This window comes from Protopterus annectens, chromosome 4.part0 (assembly GCF_019279795.1).
Source record: "Protopterus annectens isolate FY-2018-M chromosome 4.part0, PAN1.0, whole genome shotgun sequence".
In the NCBI taxonomy this organism is placed as follows: domain Eukaryota; kingdom Metazoa; phylum Chordata; order Ceratodontiformes; family Protopteridae; genus Protopterus; species Protopterus annectens.
Genome location: NC_056733.1, coordinates 516635103 through 516655301, shown reverse-complemented (window position 1 = coordinate 516655301; position 20199 = coordinate 516635103). Strand labels below are relative to the sequence as shown.

General features: G+C 39.7%; 1 protein-coding gene across 1 annotated transcript in view; it reads left to right on the top strand.

The window, feature by feature from the left end:
* The window catches only part of RASAL1 (RAS protein activator like 1), a 1855221-nt gene that overhangs the window by 976336 nt on the left and 858686 nt on the right, over positions 1 to 20199 (top strand). Inside the window, exon 6 of the mRNA XM_044068436.1 lies at positions 20195 to 20199. This exon is cut by the window's right edge and continues 77 nt beyond it. Within this exon, the coding sequence (XP_043924371.1) occupies positions 20195 to 20199 (5 nt within the window). The remainder of the gene's footprint in view (positions 1 to 20194) is intronic.

Below are 20199 nucleotides of genomic sequence, written 5' to 3'. Positions count from 1 at the left end.
CAAGGGGATGACCATAGCTGTTCTCCATTCAACAGGGACAAAACCAGTGCTTAGGCTGTGGTTTATAAGAATACACAATGGTGTTGCTAACTCCTGTTTTAAACCACTTAGAACACAGCATGGGACGTTATCAGGTCCCACAGAGGCTGTGTTTTTGGCTTGGAGAGAGAGGTTAAGATCTACTCTTTAGAGATACTAGGTGGAGAACATGTGGTAGGAATGTTTTGGGGTATTTTGGTGGCAGGGGCAGGGGGGAGAAATTTTCACTGAACCTATCTGCTAATAGGTTAGCTATTTCTACAGGTTCAGTATATGCGGTACCATTCTCTACAAGTTCAGCGCAAACCAGGGCTTTTCCTTTAAGGTTACAGATGTAGCTAAATAATGCCTTATGGTTATCCTTAGCTAGGGATTCCAATTTAGACTTGTAGTTAACTTTATAGTACTTGACAAGATGTCTTATTTGCTTGTTCAGTCTGAGAATGGTGTGCTTCCATTTCTGAGACCATTCCTTCTTGCTGTTAGACAGCAATTTCTTCCTCTAGTTGTATAACCTGTTTATGGCGGATGTCCACCAAGCAGGTTTGTTCTTTCTTGAGGACCTTGCTTTGGTCCTATCAGGTACGGCTGAGTCAATGCAGTTGTATAGATGTTTATACACTGCACTGGAGTATATCCCAGTATAGGTGTCCTTGCCATCAGTGGGGACAGGTGCTTTGAAGCCATTAATGCTGTCTCATAAGAGGCTGTAGTTGGCTTTGGAGAATGTTTTAGCCTAATTTGTCCTGGGGGGGGTCTGATGTTAACGTTACTTTGAACAAAACTGATTCATGATCAGACTTCACCAGGGAGGGCTGCACACTTGTGGTGGTGCAATGATTACCCACATTGATAAGCACCAGATGAAAGTTTTGGTCCGCTGTGGGGGTGCCAACCATCTGTTCCAAGACATTAGAGTTAACAAAGTCCAAGAACTTTTGTGCGAATGTGTTAGTACACATATAATTTACCCAATCTATGGACAGGTAGTTAAAGTCACCCATAACTAGAGTGTTTGGTTGTATTTTGAATGACTCAAATAGATCCAAGTAGGCAGTGTGGTTACCATGATGCATGGACAATGACTTATAGCTGATGATAGTTTGGAGGGGGGTCTTTCCTACAGTTGTTTGCATTTGGAGTAACTCTAGGGAATCGGTCTGTTTAACCGATCTACAGGTGAATATTGATACTCCTCCTCCTTTAGTTCTTTCGCATTCTTTTTGTGGTCTGAACGTGTGGAAGGCATTATTGCCGGATATGGCCAGGGTGCTATCCGCAGCCTTGAAGCAGAACTCTCTAACTGCACAGACATCAGCATCTTCCAAAGTGAAGAATGCTTATAGCAAGTGTAGTTTCAGATTTATTTTTAAGTCAGGGAATTTTTTTCTTGTGACATTGCTTAAAAAAGGAACTATAGGGAGGCAAGTGCCTTAGCCAGTAACAGAAAGCCTAGAGGTGACAGGTGAAGACCATCTCTGGCATAGCATCGCAGTGTGTCAACCATATCGTCCCAGGCTGACAGATACTGGATCCTCTTAAAATGACACCAGAAATTAAGCCAATTGTTGAAGTTAATCATTTTTTGTCTGTATTGTGGTATCATCCTAGGTGAAGGTAGAATGCTGCTCAAGGCTAGGGATATACCTGCCTGTGACACATAATCAGTGACCTCAGTCATGTGTCTCTTCATATAGCCCAGTGAGGTACATCTGAAGTAATTTACTCCAACATGAACTATGACAATAACGGTACCTGTTGTTGAGAGACTTGAGTGCATGTGTGATGTGGCAAATCTTGGTACCTGACAGCTGACTGTGACCTTTTCCTTATCCAACCTGGTGAGTGGGACATCTGTGTGTCTCACAATGAAGTCACCTGTGACTAAAACATTAGATTTTGTGTTTTTCCTTAGAGGCTTGTTTGGTGAGACACTGGTGCATGCATTATTATGTGTACTGTGTGCTGCTAGGAGTGTATTAAGTGAAGCATGTTTATGTTTGGGAGGTCTCTGATCTTTAGGTAGGCTTCTGGTGAGAACCTCTGCATATGTGGATCTAGGTGTTGTATGTGTGGTTGGTGAAGGAGGTGAAATGTGTAAGCTGACTTCTGCTTAGTAACTGATATACTGATTTGTGAGCGAGAGACCCTAAATTCTAGATTCATAATATAGATGCATCTCTCTCATGTTGAATTGAGTGAATTAGCAGTAATGGGTTGTCCGTGTACATGATGCAATTACTACATTGCCTCAAGATGCCCATGTCCATCAGGCTGGCTGGAGAAACAGTGGAAAATTGTCCATCTATAATGGTACTGTAATCAGCAAGAGGGAGAGGACTAGGAAGACCAGGTATGGCCAAGGGAATAGTAAAACAGTTCTAAACTGTGAGGAGCTAAGTGGGTGAGACTTGTGGTGATGCCTCAGGGACTCAGCTGAGTGTATTTCCAGGCAGTGAAACACAATAGCGAGAAACCTCTGATGGAACACAAGCAGTTGTTTAAGGGAAAATTATCTATGTAAGACTTTGCATCTATAACTGCCAGTGGTAACCCCCACTGCTTGGAGCCGCTCTCTGCACAAGCCAATGCAAACACAAGGCTTAAATACTGGTGAGTTTAAAGAGATTTAACTCAAACTACAAATCACAGAAACCCACACAGAGCCTTCTCCCAGAAAACTCCAACTCAGAAATGTCCCTGGCTACATGCTTCTGCCACAAGGTGCGGGAGGGGGGCTCTTAATATAGGCTGGCTGGTTTTGGAGCTCAAGTGGTAACAAACAGTTTAGATTCAGCAGATTTGAATCTAGCCTATACTAATAAATGTAGGAAAACAGTGAGCATGAGGTGCGAAATTAAAAACAGCAGCTGTTCAACAAATACAGCTAATGAAGTGCAATACAGTTTAAACAGTACTTATTTTTGCAGTAAAACAGTGGAATGTTGTCTTTTCTGTTCAGATGCACTCTAGCCCTCTGGCCGAGCTCTAGGTAGCTCTGGTAATGCAGCATTGCTGTAGATTATCATATTGCTTTCAGTGTATAAATTTAGCTGCCAGTAGGGGTTGACATCCAATGTAAAAAGCTTAAAATATTTATGTGTGATGCGTGTGTGTGTGTGTGTGTGTGTGTGTGTGTGTGTGTGTGTGTGTGTGTGTGTGTGTGTGTGTGTGTGTGTGCACTCATATATATCTATAGGTCCGGTGGAGTTGGTTGAACTATCCACTTTCAAAAGCCACCTTAAATCATATATTTACACAAACCATTTATGTAACTGCAATGGACCTCCCTGAAGCCCCACCCTATTGTAGGATGTTATTTCCTGATGCTTCTGGCAAATACAAATACTGTGTTCCACTTACGCTCATTGTTTATATTGTAAATACTGTATATATGATCTTACTGTGATAATGCCCTGTAATGTAAATATATTGCACCTACACTTGTCTATGAAAGTGCTATGATCACGTTTGTATTTCAACTCTGTATTGTTAACTCGCTAACCTTTCTATAATATGTTTCCTAATGTTGTTATCATTTAAACCTTGTAACCTTAATTGTTACCATTAATTACTCATTACTCTGTAACAGTTTGGAGCTTTTCTCTTCAGGACACTGATGAAAATGGACACTAGCTGTCCAGCTGGACTATCCTGGTAAACAAATGTTAAATAAATAAATGATTCATGTAGTCAAAATGGGAATCATTGACTTAAGTGGCCAATTACAGTTTCATCACTAAATCACCTGTGCTTTTGAGCAAGACTGGTGAACAGCAGGATTAAAGAAGTTTCTCCTTTTCCCTTCTGTTGCATGATCTTGGAGTTAGAATATTTAATAGCAAGGAGTTTGGAGGGTACAGCCCCCCCCCCAAAAAAAAAGAACACGTTTGTTTGCTCTTTTCAGATAAACATTTTGTTAATGTAAGTGATTTGACAGAATGTTAGTCAATGTATTGTTTGTATATTTACAGACAGTAGTTATGGATATATATAGGATCCCTTTCTTACCAATGGAGGAAAATTCCTGGATGGTATAACTTCGGATTTTTTCTATTGGCCTTGGAAAATGCCTTGTTTGTCCCTCTACTCAGGAAACCTATGTTACATCCTATTATACTAGATCATGTTCACCCTATTTCTAACCTTTTATTTTTAGACAACATTACTGAAAAGGTTGATAATGGAGTAAGGGACCTGTTCCAGTGTGGGTTTTGCACTCACCATAGTACTGAAACTGCCCTCATTTGGATAGTAAATTATCTCCTAATAGACATAGACAACATCATTACTCTGTTTCAGTCCTCATGGATCTCTCAGTAGTATTCAGTATACATTATTACTCTGTTTCAGTCCTCTTGGATCTCTCAGCAGTATTCAGTATACATTATTACTCTGTTTCAGTCCTTATAGATCTCTCAGCAGTATTAGGTATACATTATTATTTTGTTTCAGTCCTCATGGATCTCTCAGCAGTATTCAGTATACATGATTACTCTGTTTCAGTCCTCATGAATCTCTCAGCAGTATTCAGTATTAATGATCATAGTATTCTGATTGATCACTTAAAATCTTACTGTGGCCTCTCCTCTATGGTCTTAAACTGGTTTGCGTCATATCACTCAGGCCATTTCCAAAGGGTCTGTTAAAGTCTAAACAAATTCTCACCACACCCTTTGGACATTGGAGTCCCATAGGGTTCACTGTTATGCCCGTCATTATTTCACAGTTTACATGCTTCCTTTAGGAGATCTTATTAGGAAAAGGGGACTAGCATACCATACTTATGCAGTTGATAGCTTTACCTATCTTTCCTGCAGGATGAAATGATGAGTGTGTATTCTTTTGATGACCATCTTGAAGGCATACATTTATGGGTGTCCAGTTATCAGATGAAGTTAAACAAATCCAAAACTGAGGCTGTAAGATTTCATGGTACTGTGAAAAACATATGCGTCATTTTATATTTTAATTATATTCTGTATGAAGGAAGTAAGCTTGAGTTTGTTGAAAAAGCTGATCTTTCACTATTAGTTCATGCATTGGTCTTTTTGTGGCTGGATTACTGAATACTGTTTACCAAGAACCTCTCAGCATTGAGTTTCATCATTTACTGTTGGTGCTGAATTCTGCTGCCAGAACTCAGAACTCCTGTTCTGAGTGGTGTGTCCTGGCTGCAAGTTCAATTCAGAGTTATGTTTTAGGTCCTGATGTTGGTATGCTTTGTCTCTACATGACTTGGGTCCCTTTTACCTGAAATGGTTAGTGGTGCAATATATCTCTTCTAGGGTACTATCCATGGCCACTCAAGGAATACTGGTGACTATGTTGTTGCATCTGGAGACTTCTAGTATGCAATCTTTTGTTTATCAAGTCCCTCACCTTTAGAACCTACTGCCTTAGTGGCTTTAAGAGCACATAACATTGGCTGGCTTTGGTAGATTGCTTAAAACATACATCTTTGATACTGCATATGATAGGGTAGCATGAGTACTTAGCCTGCTTTAATTTTTATGTGATTTTATATGCTCTTTACTGTTTGTTCTTGTGTTAATCGTTTGTGTATTTCTACGTGTTTATTTTTGTTTGTTCTTGTTTGAATCCTATTGTATATGGAAAAACACCTAAATAAAGTTGAAGTTGAGCCCATTTCTAAAGCTTTATATCACAGCATCACAGTATATATACATCTGGAGCCATCACGTTGTCACTATTGAGTATGGTAGGAGCCTTGTAGAGCACTAGCTGGATGTTGTGCAAAAAAAACAGATGCAGCACTCGACATCTGAACTTCATCACTAATTTTATCCTCTTCAGTTTACACAAATTTCCATATGATGGAAAGGTATTTCCTGGTTACAGTTTTACAATGTGTTTTGATTTGTTGACTCAAAGGCATTTCTGAGACTATTAAGGATATGCTGTCAGTAAAACATGGATCATATGCCCCATTACCTACACAGCCATCAACTACGTTTTTAAGACTAGACAAGTTAGATTTCATAATCTCGCAACCTTAACCTTAATGAGAAAGCTGTTTTTCTTTACTGTAGTGTGAATCATAGGAACCTCAGACAGGCAGTTCTTATTCCTAGTCACAACTTGGTGGGAAATAAAAGACTTATTGCTGGTATACCCTTGGTAAAACATTTATGCATTAGTGTCAATTCCTCCTCAAAGGAACATATAGCTTATTGAATGATGTTTCAGTATCCTTAATCCTTGCCTGTAATTAAGTACCTGCAATGTTCCTTGTGAGCATTTTTTGTATTTTTTCCAGTTTCAGTAGCTCAGACTGGGTCTATATTACACATACAAAAACAAACGATAATTAATCGACCCCATGTAAGAGAAAGCTTACAATGTTGAAACCTCAGAACAAAAAAAAAAAACTTTAAAACATTACATAAAGTGGGGGGCTTAGACCCCCACACCCCGACGTGAGAGGCTATGCCCCCCACACACCCCTACTTAAATATACCAACTCCGAGATTGCACTACAGTGCCGAAAACGGCAAAGTAATGAAGTAGCCAAGCAAATTCTTTCCCAGGGAAAGAATTCACTTAAAAGCCACTTCACTATTTTGCCTTTTCGTTCTTTTACATTCTATCAAGACGCATTCGACAAAATGTGTCTGCGATCATGTAATAGGAACCCGCTCAGACTGATTAGCTGCAAACAGCTCAACAATATTCAATTATGGACTGAACTTTCCTCACTGACTGATAAACTAAGATCTGACATTTTTCAAGAAAGAATTCCACAAGCCCTGCCACAGATGACAGGTATGAGATCCATTAGTATAGTATAATTTCCTTCCAGTCTAAGTTCATAAATTCTAACAGTTGTTTCAGGAGTATTATTATTATTATTATTTTTTTTTTGGTTGCTGCAAAACATTCTTTAACACAAGTGTCTCAGAATCAAGGCATTCAAGAATGTTGACTGCATTCCTTGCATAGATGTTAATCACATGATGCAAACAGCTAGCAGAAATGATGTGTTGCATTATGCTTTTAAAGAGCCTGAAGACAGGATAATGTTTTCCATATTTTTTCCAGGCCTCCTCTGACCATCAGGTTTACTTTCTTGGCTGCACTTCAGGCCTGTCCATTCCACCTGCACAAGAACCCTGCAGCCCATTCATTCCCCGTGTCAAGGGATGAGTGTACCAGGAGCAGTGCTGCCATTCTGAGGAGGATTGTATTTTTTCTTTGCAGTTCTGCCTAGCTACACAGGCTCATTAGCATCCAAAGGGTTGGCATGCAATAGTCCTCTGAGATCCATACCATTCCTCTGATACCTCTCAACTGTACAGATTTTTGCAGAATGTCCAAAGTTTTGCCTTTCATTTTTGATCTATTCCTCATAAAATTTTGCTTTTCTGGCCAATCATTAAGGATTGAAGTCAGAAAATAATGACAGACATGACATATGAATTTTGGACTTCATATATTCAGAAAATGTATGCCAATGCAGAACCTGCTATCCTAGCAACGTTTTACATTTGTAAGAGCAATATTTAAAAATTGTCCCTATTTTTCTGCCTTTGTCCCCCCATTATTTAATCTTTGTCCAGATTTCTTGCTCTAAGAGGTTGAGAGGTTCATTGGTAGGTACTAGGCTATGGGCCCTAGGACCTATATAACCCTAGCCAAAAAGGTACCCTAGCTTTTGCCACCCAAGAAAATTATTTTCTTGTGCCCCTGTCGAGCAGAGCCACAGAAGTGATCCCCGGGATGAATTTCCTATTTCCCATCCAATCATCAAGATTCTTCTTGAAGAGTGCTGCTTTGTTTGATATAGACAGGTAGTTTGTTCCAGAATATGGGAAGTCTCTGGGACAGGAATCTATCCCTCCAGCATATTCTGTTTATTGTGGTAACAAGATTTAGGTCCCTAAAGCATGTAGCTCGGAGGGATTGGGATTTCTTTAAGTGGAGGATGTCCAACAGCTCTGGGTTTGACATAGCTTTGTATGTTAGGCAGAGATCTCCTCTGAGTAGGTGATATGCAACGGAGTAAAGCTGGAGTTTTTTGAGACAGTGTGTGTAGGGCATCTGTTTGAGGCCAGTAATCCTCTTTGTGAGGTATTTCTGCATCCTTTTCCAGTTGTTGTAGATGTTTTGTGAGGTACATACCAAAAGGGGTGCGGTTTTCTGTAATGGGTCTAATGAGTGATGAGTAGAGGGGAACAATTACCTCTTTTTTCCTGAATGAGAAACCTTTTGTGATGAGGTGTGCCACGTAGAAGGATTTCCTGATTACTGTGGTGATGTGATTATCAAGGGAGAGACTACTGTCCACTTGTGTCCCAAGGTCTCTTATCATACATTCGGTGTTAAGTAAATTACTGCCTATGTGTTAGTTCATGGGTACAGAGTTTTTACCAAAGGGGATGACAATGCACTTTTTGGCATTGAGCTTGAGGCCATGGCTTTGACACTAGGCATCTGTCTTAGTGAGGCCCCTTTCCTATCCAGCAACAGTGCAGTAAATGAACAACGTCCCTGTCACCAAATAATTAAAGGACTTTGCTAACCCCAGTCAGCTCGGAAGACCACCCACTCCCTTTAAGAGTATTGTTCCTTCAGTGGAATTCCTATCCAGCAACAGTGCATTAAATGAACAATGTCCCTATCACCATATAATTAAAGGATTTTGCTAACCCCAGTCAGCTCGGAAGACCACCCACTCCCTTTAAGAGTGTTGTTCCTTCAGTGGAATTCCTATCCAGCAACAGTGCAGTAAATGAACAACGTATGTTATAGTTTGTAATCATTAAGGCTAACATTCTATACCCATCTGATGTTACTTATTACTGTGTGCCTACTGTGTGCCTCATTAAAGTTCTGCCCCTGGTCAGCTACAGCACTCCATGTGTACCCCTTCCCCACTACCCCTGCTATCTCTAGTATTTAAGTAATTCACCTCCCACATAGCCTTCACCAATCTACTTTTTCTGTTAGTTCTTTCCCCTCTACTCTAGTGTATCCTACTGATACAGTCCCTCATATCTCTGCCTACCATCTGTTTGTTTCCTCTCCCTAACCCCTCTCTCCTATATAGAACTCCTCTGGCCTCTTTCTCCCACATAGGAACTCTACTCTCATCTCTCCCTCCCATAGTCTATCTCAATCACCTTCCCAGCCTTGCTCCCAGCCTAGCAACTGTCAGTACCTCTGCTTAGATTTGTGCAAAACCTAAAACAGAATCAGGAATCTCTGACATTAATCAAGATATTCTCTCTCCTGTGCAGTATCTGACCTCCTTACTGATTGTTTAATTTGCTACACTTTCAAGAAGGTGCTCCGCCACCTACTGGCACTTATCCTTGCTCTTGACCCAGTACATCACTATCCTTTTTTTAATGTTGTAAAAAACAACACACAGTCTTCAAGCGCCATCTCTCTCCCATCCCAGCTGCCTCCTTAGTGTGCGGTGTGTTTAAATGACCAGGTAAACCCTTTACTTGATTTAAACTGTTTGTATTCTGCCCTCACTTGCCCAACATCACTATACATCTGCTCTTTGGCCTCATTGGAGTTTATTCCCTGCAACAGCATATCTAACAATGTTTTAAAAGGCTTTTACAAACTATACTGTTGATTTGTTTTGCTGTTATCTGTGACCATTACTATACTGTGTCCTGTTATTGTGTTTTTGACGCTTTGAGCAGTTGGTATAGACTGGAGCTTGCCAATTGGCCAAATAAACATTCCTACATAGCACTAAGCTAATTACCACAAAACCATGCAGGATAAATATGCTCACAACCCTCAGAAATTTTGGGCCACAATAAATAGTTTACTGCACCCAGGTAAATCCTCCACTCCTACCCCTGTATTACCAAACAACCATGACAGCATCCCCACCCAATTTAACAAATACTAGCCAATACCCACAACACAAGCAGCCCCCTACCTACTGAGACCCCTACCCATTTCAGTTTATCAAATAACTCCTCCAGTTTTTCCCTGCACCCAGTCCCCACTAATACAATTGCTAAACTCCTCAAAAAACTGAAACCAACCACCCTGGCAGCTGACAGTCTTCCAGCAGACTTCCTTCAAATAACAGCTGACGCTATAGCCTATCCCATTTCCATTCTCATAAATAGGTCAATATCTGAATGCAGTGTACCTCACTCCTGGAAAATATCATATATTATACTACTGCACAAAGGGGGTAAGTCACTTGAGCTCACCAATTATTGCCCTATTGCAATTCTGTCACCTTTATCAAAAATATTAGAGAGAGTTGTTCATTCCCAGCTAATGCAGTTCCTTCTACAGAATGACCTGCTATCCAAATCCCAACATGGCTTCAGACCCTCCCATAGTACTACCACAGCACTACTCTCATTTACCAACATTGCCAATCATCATAGAAACAATGGACTATTTGTATCCTCAATATTCTTAGACCTATCAAAAGCCTTTGATATGGTCAACCATAATATGCTTCTAGAAACCCTATCTTCCCTTAATATAAGCTCCTCCACCATAACATGGTTCAAGAACTACTTAGACTGTCAGCAGGCAATTCTATGGCAAGATCAGTTGTCCCCCCTATTACCAGTAGCCATAGCTGTCCCTCAAGGGTCCATCCTAGGGCCTTTGCTTTTCTCACTATTCACTAACCAGATAGCCTCATCCTCACCCTCTGCCTCCATAGTGCAATATGCAGATGATACCACTATTATATGTGCCTCCCCCACTCTACATGAGCTAAAAACCATAACTTAAAACAACTTTTCCTTAGCAGAAGCATGGTTCACTAACATAAAACTTATTCTTAATCCCCAAAAAAAAACAAACTCATTCTCTTCAGTCCCAGTAGATCTCCACCACTAAATAATGATTTCACCATAACATCTAAGGATAATATACAAATCACCCCAACAACACACACAAAACTATTAAGTGTCGGAATTGACAATAATCTAAAATTCGACATACACATAGCCCAAACAATTAAGAAAGTTAACAAAAAGCTTGGTCTTCTGTACAGGAATAGACAGTTTATCAATCATCCTACCAAGCCACCTTAGCAAGGACTCATCTCTTATCCATTCTCCTTTATGCCTCCCCCATCTTAACTGACCTTTGCCACACTGAACTAAGCAAAATGGAATCCTGTTACAACAAGATTGCCAAGTTTGCTATTGATGCATCTCATAGATCACATCACTGTCTAGCCCTCAAACAACAAAATTGGCTTGAGTTACCTCAACTACTCCTACTCAGCCAACTCTCAATAGCGCATAAACTCTACTACCTTCCTGACAAAGCCCTAGCTCTTCATAATCTAATTCGCCCCTATACTACCACTAGAACATTAAGATCTAGTTACAAAACCACATAAAGGTAATCAAACATAAAAATGACACTGGTAAATCCATCTATGCCTGCTCCATTGCCAGAACCTGGAATTCACTCCTAGGGCACTTAACTGCCACCACCTTTACTTCCCAATTTAAAAACCTTCTCAAAACTCACTACTTAAATAACTGGCATTGTTCATGTCACTCCCCAGGTTAAGCCACCCCACTGCACTGTTACTAGGATTCTGCTGTGGATCAAATTGTTGTCCCCCACATCACATATGTTAATAATAATAAAGTAACTCAACTCTCATGTATTCATATACCTATGGATATGGCTTACTATCAAATATTTAGATATTGTTAATCTCTGTTATCTATGCTCAAATGTATTCTTAATATGTATGACATTGTTTTTCTTATATGTTGACTACATTGTCTCTATTCTACTGTACTGGTATTTGGAGCTTTTCTCCCCGGGCCTCCGCAGAAAATGGATCAGTGTCCAGTCGGACTTTCCCGGTAAGCAAATGTAAAATAAATAAAATAAAATAAATGTCCACATCATTAGGAGTTTCAGTTATGGCTCCTAGTTTGCAGTCATCTAAAGACCTTCTGTGTTAGTCTGTACTTCAGAGAAGTAGATACCAAACAGGAGAGGACCCAGGACTAAACCCTGTGGTACTCAACTTGTCACTGGTCTGAAGTTGGATTTGAGGTCTGCTACTATCACAGTGTGGGTTCCGTCAGTGAGCCAGTTGGCAACCCATCTTGTGACATAGGGATTTGTACCTAGTTTAGTGAGTTTATCTATAATTCCAGAGTGAGAGATCTCAATAGGCTGTGTGAACCACCTTACCCTCATCTACGGCTTTGGTGACTGCTTCAAAGAAGTCTATCAGGTTTAGAAGACATGATCTGCCTTTTACAAACCCAAACTGGGTGGGGTCCAGAGTTTGGAGATTACCAATGTCTTTGTTTATAAGTTCAATGATGATATGTTCCATGGCCTTACAGACCAGGCTCATCAGGCTAATAGAGCGGTAGTTCCTGGGGTCCGTGGTGGCTCCTCCTTTGTGGAGTGGGATAACCATCACTGTGTGTCATTCAGTGGGCACAAAGCCTGAGGTGAGGCTATGATTGAACATGGTACTTAGATGTGCCAGTTTGTTCTGTAGTTCGTGTAGAATGCAGCCTGGGATGTTGTCAGGTCCCATAGATGATGTGATCTTGGCTTTGTAGAGTGTGTTTTTTACCTGTGCTGCTGTGATTACAGGAACTTTGCATTCTTCCGGTATAGAGATGGGCCCTTTAGGGGGTGAGAGGGGGGTAAAGTTAGCACTGAACCTATCTGCCAGGATGTTGGCAATATCAGTTGGTTCTGTATATTTAGTGCCATTGTGCTGTAACTCAGAGCAGATCTGAGTGTTGCCATTGAGATTCTTGACATAGCTATAGAATGCTTTGTGGTTGTCTTTACACTCAGTGGCAATATTGTTTTTGTATCTAGCTTTGGAGGATTTTATGAGGGATCTCAGCTTCTTACTGAGGCTGACCAGCAAGTTCCACCAGTCATGGGATTTCACTCTTTTTTGCAACAGTTTCTTTCTTCTGATGTAGAGTTTGTTTATGGCAGGGGACCACCAGATTGGCTTCCTTTTACTGGAGGATAGCATCTTGGTTCTGTAAGGGATAGCACTATCCATGCACTCATGTAAGTGCTTATAAAGTGCATTTGTGTAGGATTCAACAGTTGTACCTCTATTGTCCGTCTGCATGGATGTCGTGAAGTTTGCCATTTCTGTCTTAAGTAGCGTGAAGTTGGCTTTGGAGAAATTTTCACCAACAAGGAACTGACCTCTGTCTAGGATATTGCTAAGTGGATAAGTTGATCCAAGGCATTGGAATTTATGAATTCCAGAAAACATTCAGCAAAAGAGTTGGTACATGAGTAGTTTTCCCAGTTAATGGTAGGGTAGTTGAAATAACCCATTATTAGGGTGTTGGGTTGTACCCTAATATTTTCCAGTGTATCAAGAATTGAGGAATGGGAATCCTGGGGCATGGAGGGGGATTTGGATTGTGGTCTGGCCCAGGGTTAGTTGCACTTGGATAATCTCAGATGCATTATGCTGAGCAACTAGCCTGGAGGTGTGAATATCCTTAATGACTATGGACATGCCTCAGCCTTTAGTGTTTCAGTCCAGGTTAGGTGTCCGAAAGGTGTGGTATGAATTATAGCCTGGTAATGCAGGGGTGCTCTAACCAGGTCTCTGTCACTGCACAGATGTTGATGTTATCCATTTGAGTGCATTTTGAGGTTTAGACTTCTAGCATTGAGTAGCATTACCCTCAGATTTTGCTTGCTTGTACCTGTTACGGTGGTGAATTTGTCATTTGAACCTTACCTAAAAAAGGCACTATAGGGGTGGCAAGAGCCTTAGCCAGTATCCGGAATACCAAGGATGACAGGTGCATCGTGGTCTGTCGATCATGTCATCCCAGACAGACAGATACTGGTTCTCCTTAGAATGACGCCAGAAGCTTAGCCAATTGTTGAAGTTAATCATTTTGTTCTTGTACTGTGGTATCATTCTGGGTGATGGCAGGATGTTACTCAGGGCTAGGGTCATACCTGCCTGGGCTACAAGATCGGAGAGCTCCCCCATGTCTCTTTTCATGTAGTCCAGGGAGGTATGTCTCAGGTCATTCACACCAACATGGACAATGACCGAGTCATATTTGTACTTGTTGTGGAGTGAACTGAGTGCTTGTGTTATGTGGTGGATCCTGGCACCTGACAGGCAGCTGACAGTAACTTTCTCCTTGTTTTGCCTAGTGAGTGAAACAGTGTGCCTGCCTATAGAGTCACCTATGACTAGAGTGTTGTGGTTGAGTGGCACACTGAGTTTGTGGGCTATTTGTCATTTGGATTGTGTTGGGGGGAAGTTGCTTGCATTTTTGCTTTGGAGGTTTCTGTTGCTTGAGCAGATTATTACTGACAGGATTTTTATTGAGAACCTTCACAAATGTAGGTGTGTGTTTTTTGTTTATATGTATGTGCTTTGGTGGTTTAGGTTTTGAGGGACTATGTGATGAGTGTGGTGTGCTGCAAGTGTTTACCTTCTCCTCTTGACTGTCGAGTCCAGTCTTGGGTGAAGAGAAATTTGCTTCCAGTTTGGCTATATAAGTGCATCTCTCACAGGTTGTAGTGTTGGGTGGTAGGAGGAGAGGGTTGTCTGTGTACATGAGGCAATTGCTGCATTGCCCCAAGATGCCCATATTCATCAGGCAGACAGGAGAAAACACCAGGAACTGACCCTTAAACATGCCTGGATAGGTGCTTATTTATTAAGTACTAAAAATTGTTTTCCTCTAGACAAGTGAGGAAAGTTGAGTGCTGTAGTAATTTGTAGCCTATTTAGTGCTTACAATGAGTTCTGAACAAGTGCTGAGCTCAAAGAAACAGATTTGAGTATTAAAATTGAAAAACTGGCTAGTTCTAAGGGAAAATTTGAAGAGCAGACTTTATGGCGCCGGGAATAGTTTAACCCTAGCTAAGCAGCGATGCATAAAGTGTATTTTTTTTAATATAAAAGTAGCAAATGAGCAAAAATTAACCAATACAAAGCTACAAACTGAGCCCCGTTCCAGCAGTCTTCGATCAGACAGGTTCTAACTGCACACTAGGGTGCAGGGGAATCTTCTCCAAAAATAGATGGCCTGGATTAGTGCTGAAGTAATACAAACAAAGCTAGAATCAGCAGGCCTGAATCTAGTCTCTACTACAGCAAACATGGTGTACCAATTTCAGAAAGAAACAGTTCAGATAAGCAGGCACAGTAAGCCTTTAACCAGAAACTCCCAGCTCAGAAGGGGAGAACCTACCCTCTCCTCCCACAAGAGTGCAGACCACACCTTCTTAATGTAAAATAATTGGCCCAAAGCCCAAGTGCTTAAACCAGAACTAATACAATTTTAGAATAACAGACATTAAGCCTTCAATCAGCAACTCCCAACTTAGAAGGATGTAAGCTACCTGTCCTGCCACAACAGTGCAGACCACAAACCTTCTTAATGTATAACAACTGGTCTGAAGCTCAAGTGCTTAAACCAAAGGCTTAGAATAACAGTTACAATTTAATCAGGCTACTAACAAACAGTAATAAATGCAGCAGAATAAAAGCAATTAAGTACTTTTAAGAACAGGCAGCAAAAGCTAAATAAAGTAATAAAGTAGGAGGAAGCACAAATACAGTAAAAGCAAATGAATAAAGTACACTTTTTATATAACAATATAAAATGAGCAAATTGATTTAAACAAATTACCCAATTAACCAGTAAAAGAGCTCAAAATTGAGTCCTGTTCCAGGAGTCTTCAATCAGACAAGTTCAAACTGCACACTCCTCCCACTAGGGTGCAGGGGAACCTTCTCCAAAAAAGATGGCCTGGATAAGTGCTCAAGTTATACAAACAAAGCTAGATTCAGCAGGCCTGAATCTAGTCTATGCTACAGCAAACAAGGCACATCAAATTCAGAAAGAAACAGTTCAAATAAGCAGGCACAATAAGACATTAACCAGAAATTCCCAGCTCAGAAGGGCAGAATCTAGCCTTTCCTCCCACAAGACTGCAGACAACAAACCTTCTTAATGTAACATAACTGGCCTGAAGCCCAAGTGCTTAAACCAGAACTAATACACTTTTAGAATAACAGACACTGAGCCTTCAATCAGCAATTCCCAACTTAGAAGGATGTAAGCTACCTGTCCTGCCACAACAGTGCAGACCACAAACCTTCTTAATGTAAAACAACTGGTCTGAAGCCCGAATGCTTAAAACAAAAGGCTTAGAATAGCAGCTGCAATTTAATCAAGCTACTACCAAACAGTAATAAATGCAGCAGAATAAATACAACTGAGTACTTTTAAGAAGAGGCAAAAGCAAAATAAAGTAGGAAGAAACACAAATACAGTAAAAGCAGATGAATAAAGTGCAATTTTTTTAAATTTCCTCTACATAACATGACCAATTGGCCCTGCTCCATGCCCCCCCCCCCAATAAACAAATACCTTAACACAATCCTCAATCTGTGGATTTTACTGCCTGTTTATTTTTGGGAAGGTCACAGTATTAATTGCTAGATGGCTGCACATGCTACAACCCTCAGAAATGTAAAATAACTTGTACTTATATGATAGCAGTTTTGTACTGTAACCAAATAAAGTTAAGGAGGATTAGTCAAATTGAGTCATATGGTCAAAGCAGGGCTTTATCCCTCCATGATATTTTCCACAGGTAATGGATGCATTGTGTGCAGTACAGCTTGAGACATGCCTCAGTCGGAGTCCTTTTTAGATATATTTAGATATTTATATCTATTGTCAAAATTGCTCCTGTTTTTACGCGCGCAAAACTGACCGGAAATTTAAACAACTTATTTATGAACATGAATATTCTATAAAAAAGAAAAAAATGACATGCATTAACGGAAACATTTAGTAAATAATAATGGACATACGTTTAAATACATGATTGATGGTGAGAAGGTTAGCATTCGGGGGAGGCTAACATCATTATTTTTAGAACGAAAATAATTAATTTGGCAAGTTTTACTATAAGCTGATTCTTGGCCAGGACTTAATGAACTGACATCAGTTAATTGTATTTTGAGACTGAAGGCTTTACTGAGGTAAAATATCTTTTAAATGAGTTTATTGGTGTTTATGGTTTTGATTATTTTAGTTATAATATGTAATTTATACAAACTTGTTTTAATGTATTTTGAAGATTTAAGGTTTCAGTGATACTGGTATCTACTAGTATTAAGAATGTTTATGAATGAATATTAGTGAAGTAAAAGTAGAAGGGTCTGAACTGGTTGTATTAGTAGATGTGAATCATGTGATACGAACGCCAGGCTTTTTAAATTGCTGCTTTGCCATTTGTTGTTTGTCTAATGAAGTTCAAGTTGTTCTTGGACGAAAGTGCTTACCATATAATAAAAACGTTTTAGCTTGTACTCGTGTACGCATTTCTACCTTTGCCTAAGTGGATTGGATTTATCAGTTTGCCCTGCAATTTATCCAGTCTTTCCATTTACAATAAATTTTGCTTTAGTTCTTTCATCAGTTTGTCTCTCCTCATCTCTCATTAAATTGTTCATTAACTGCTCCAGTTCCTTTAAACCCAGTTCTAATGGCTTCTTCCAACTATGTATGATACACTGCTTAACTAGTAACATAATCAGAGCTAAAAGAGCTTGCTTGTTAAGAAGGAGGTTTTCTTTCTCTGTCCACCCTAATAAAAAAATGGATCCTTCTGTCTTGTATGCCCAATCTTAGAGATAGCTTGGGCACACTGAACAAGAAGGAAAGCCCTGCATTCACCCACACTCCACAGGGTGTTTCTCTAAGCAATTAACCCAAGATCCCACCCTCAAAAAACACCTGAGATAGAAGAGATAAACAATTTGAGCAGTATTACATAAACCACAGTAGAACAGAAGATGCTTGAAAGGGATCCTGTGATCCACAGTGTCTTAAGTTGCTAACAGGACAAGTAGAACCATAACTGACTATAACCTTTGAGCCTTTTCATAAGATTGTCAATCATTACCCTAGCAAGAGCAGTTTTATACTACATCATGCCTCACTAAAGTTAAAGAACAGAGAGATGCACAGAGGCATACTTAGGTAGAAGGCAGGGAGAGGAGCTGTATGCAAACATTAGGTCTTCATTTCAGCATATAGCATTCATTTAGCCTCCTTTACTTCCATATTACACATCTGTAGTAAAGATGCATTGCATTATATTAATTTGCTTAAGTTTAGCACTGACATCTGCAATAATTCATAATATATTTCTGAGTGCTTACATGAGGGATGTGTGTGTGTGTGTGTGTGTGTGTGTGTGTGTGTGTGTGTGTGTGTGTGTGTGTGTGTGTGTGTGTGTGTGTGTGTGAGTGTGCATGCATGCACACTCATGTTTACTTTTGGGAGGGTCACAGTATTAATTGCTGGATGTCTGCACGTTACAGCCCTTGCAAATGTAATATAACTTGTATTAATATGATACATAATGTAAAACTGCATTCAGAGACTGCAGAAGACTTGACTGCCTTTGCTTTCTGTAAAGAGGTGTAGACAGATTTTAGTTTGAGATTTTTTTAAGAGAACAAAAGCTAAACCCATTTCAGAATAAGTATCTGTTGAATGCTGGGCTGTAATGAGTTTTGCTGGTGTGAATGCCTTCACCTTCCTCCAGGCAAGCATTATGGTGCCTCTCTCCAGAGCTACAGAAGAAACTTAGGGTGCAAACAGGATGATGGTCATATTAACCAGTTTTAAATACCTGACTGAATGAAACTAAACATTACACTTTTCTTCAATGACATAGTGTTGTGAACCTTTTGAAGAATTGTAAAATAAAGCAGCATATTTGCAATAAAATGTATTCTGTCTAGCTTTAATTGTTTTGTAAGATCATTTTCCCCACACAGCTTTCACAGAGTAAAAAATGATTAGGATTCTTGCCTACATTCTGTATTCCAAGGTTACATAGTAATCATGTTAGTTGTAAGAACACCAGATGGGTGAACTGATCTTGCACTCACCTTTTCAGCTACATATTTTGTGTCAGAAAACATCTATAATCAGACCTGGCATAAGCCTGGTTATATTTAGTTTTCTATTTCCTAATGTTCAGTCAGGCTTCATTCCAACATAAAAAGGTGGATGGAATATTATTTAAACTAACAACATTTGAGACTAAGCATTCAGACTGCTATGTCATTATTATTGTTTGTTTTAAAAAATGTGAGCTGCCTGACTCAGTTCCAAACATTCAGTCCCATGTCACTCTATTGTCATTTGAGTGGTTCAGCTTGGCAAGTGTCATGAGGTCAGGCTGCATCCCCAGTTGTTGAATGCCATAGTAGAATGCAACAATGTCCTGTAAAAATCCAGTGCTCTCATGGTGAGTGGAGGGTGCAAGCTTTACAGAAGCAGTCAAAGACAAGCACATATATTTTGTTTTTGTGCATTATAGTACGTTATAACTGTTTTGTATAGTATGTGAACTTATGGATTTTACTTTTTATTGTCACTCTGCCATTCTTCACCTGTAGTAAAGGTTTACAGTACATTGCTCTGCTTTACCTGTCCCTTGAGCAGTAAACACCACTTCCTGATACTCCTGTACTGCAAATTAGAATTGATTATCTGCATATAAAAAGAGACTGCCTACCATACCTCTCAACCTCTAAGAGTAGGAGATTTTGACAAAGCCATATAAAATGGGGGCGGGAAGGAGCAAAGGCCCCAAAATAGGGACAGTTTTTAAATATTGCCCTTACAGACTTAGAAAGTTGATAGAATAACACATATCGCATTAACATGAATTATGTGAAAAATGTCTAAAACTCAAATGTCTGTCATTATTTTCTGACTTCACTCCTCAATGATGTGCCAATGATTTGCCAGAAAAATAAAAATTTATGAGGAACAGACCAAAAACACGAGGAAAAATCTAGAAAGTTGAGAGGTATACTGTCTGTATATGATCAAGTACCTAGATGAACAGATTTGTATTTATTTTACAGTTTTCATTTTTGCCACCATACTCTGGCTTTAAACCTCTAACAGTCTGGGAGAACATGAATTTTCTTACCCTACAGCACACAGTAAATAAGCACAATAGTTCAGTCTGCAGTAATATCAGGCATTCCTTGACATTAGCTTTAATATGTTAATTGTGTATTTAGGCTTGGTCATTCTTTGATATGCCAATAAAGAGAAAATATGTTTATTGTTTGTTTCTTCACCAGGGATC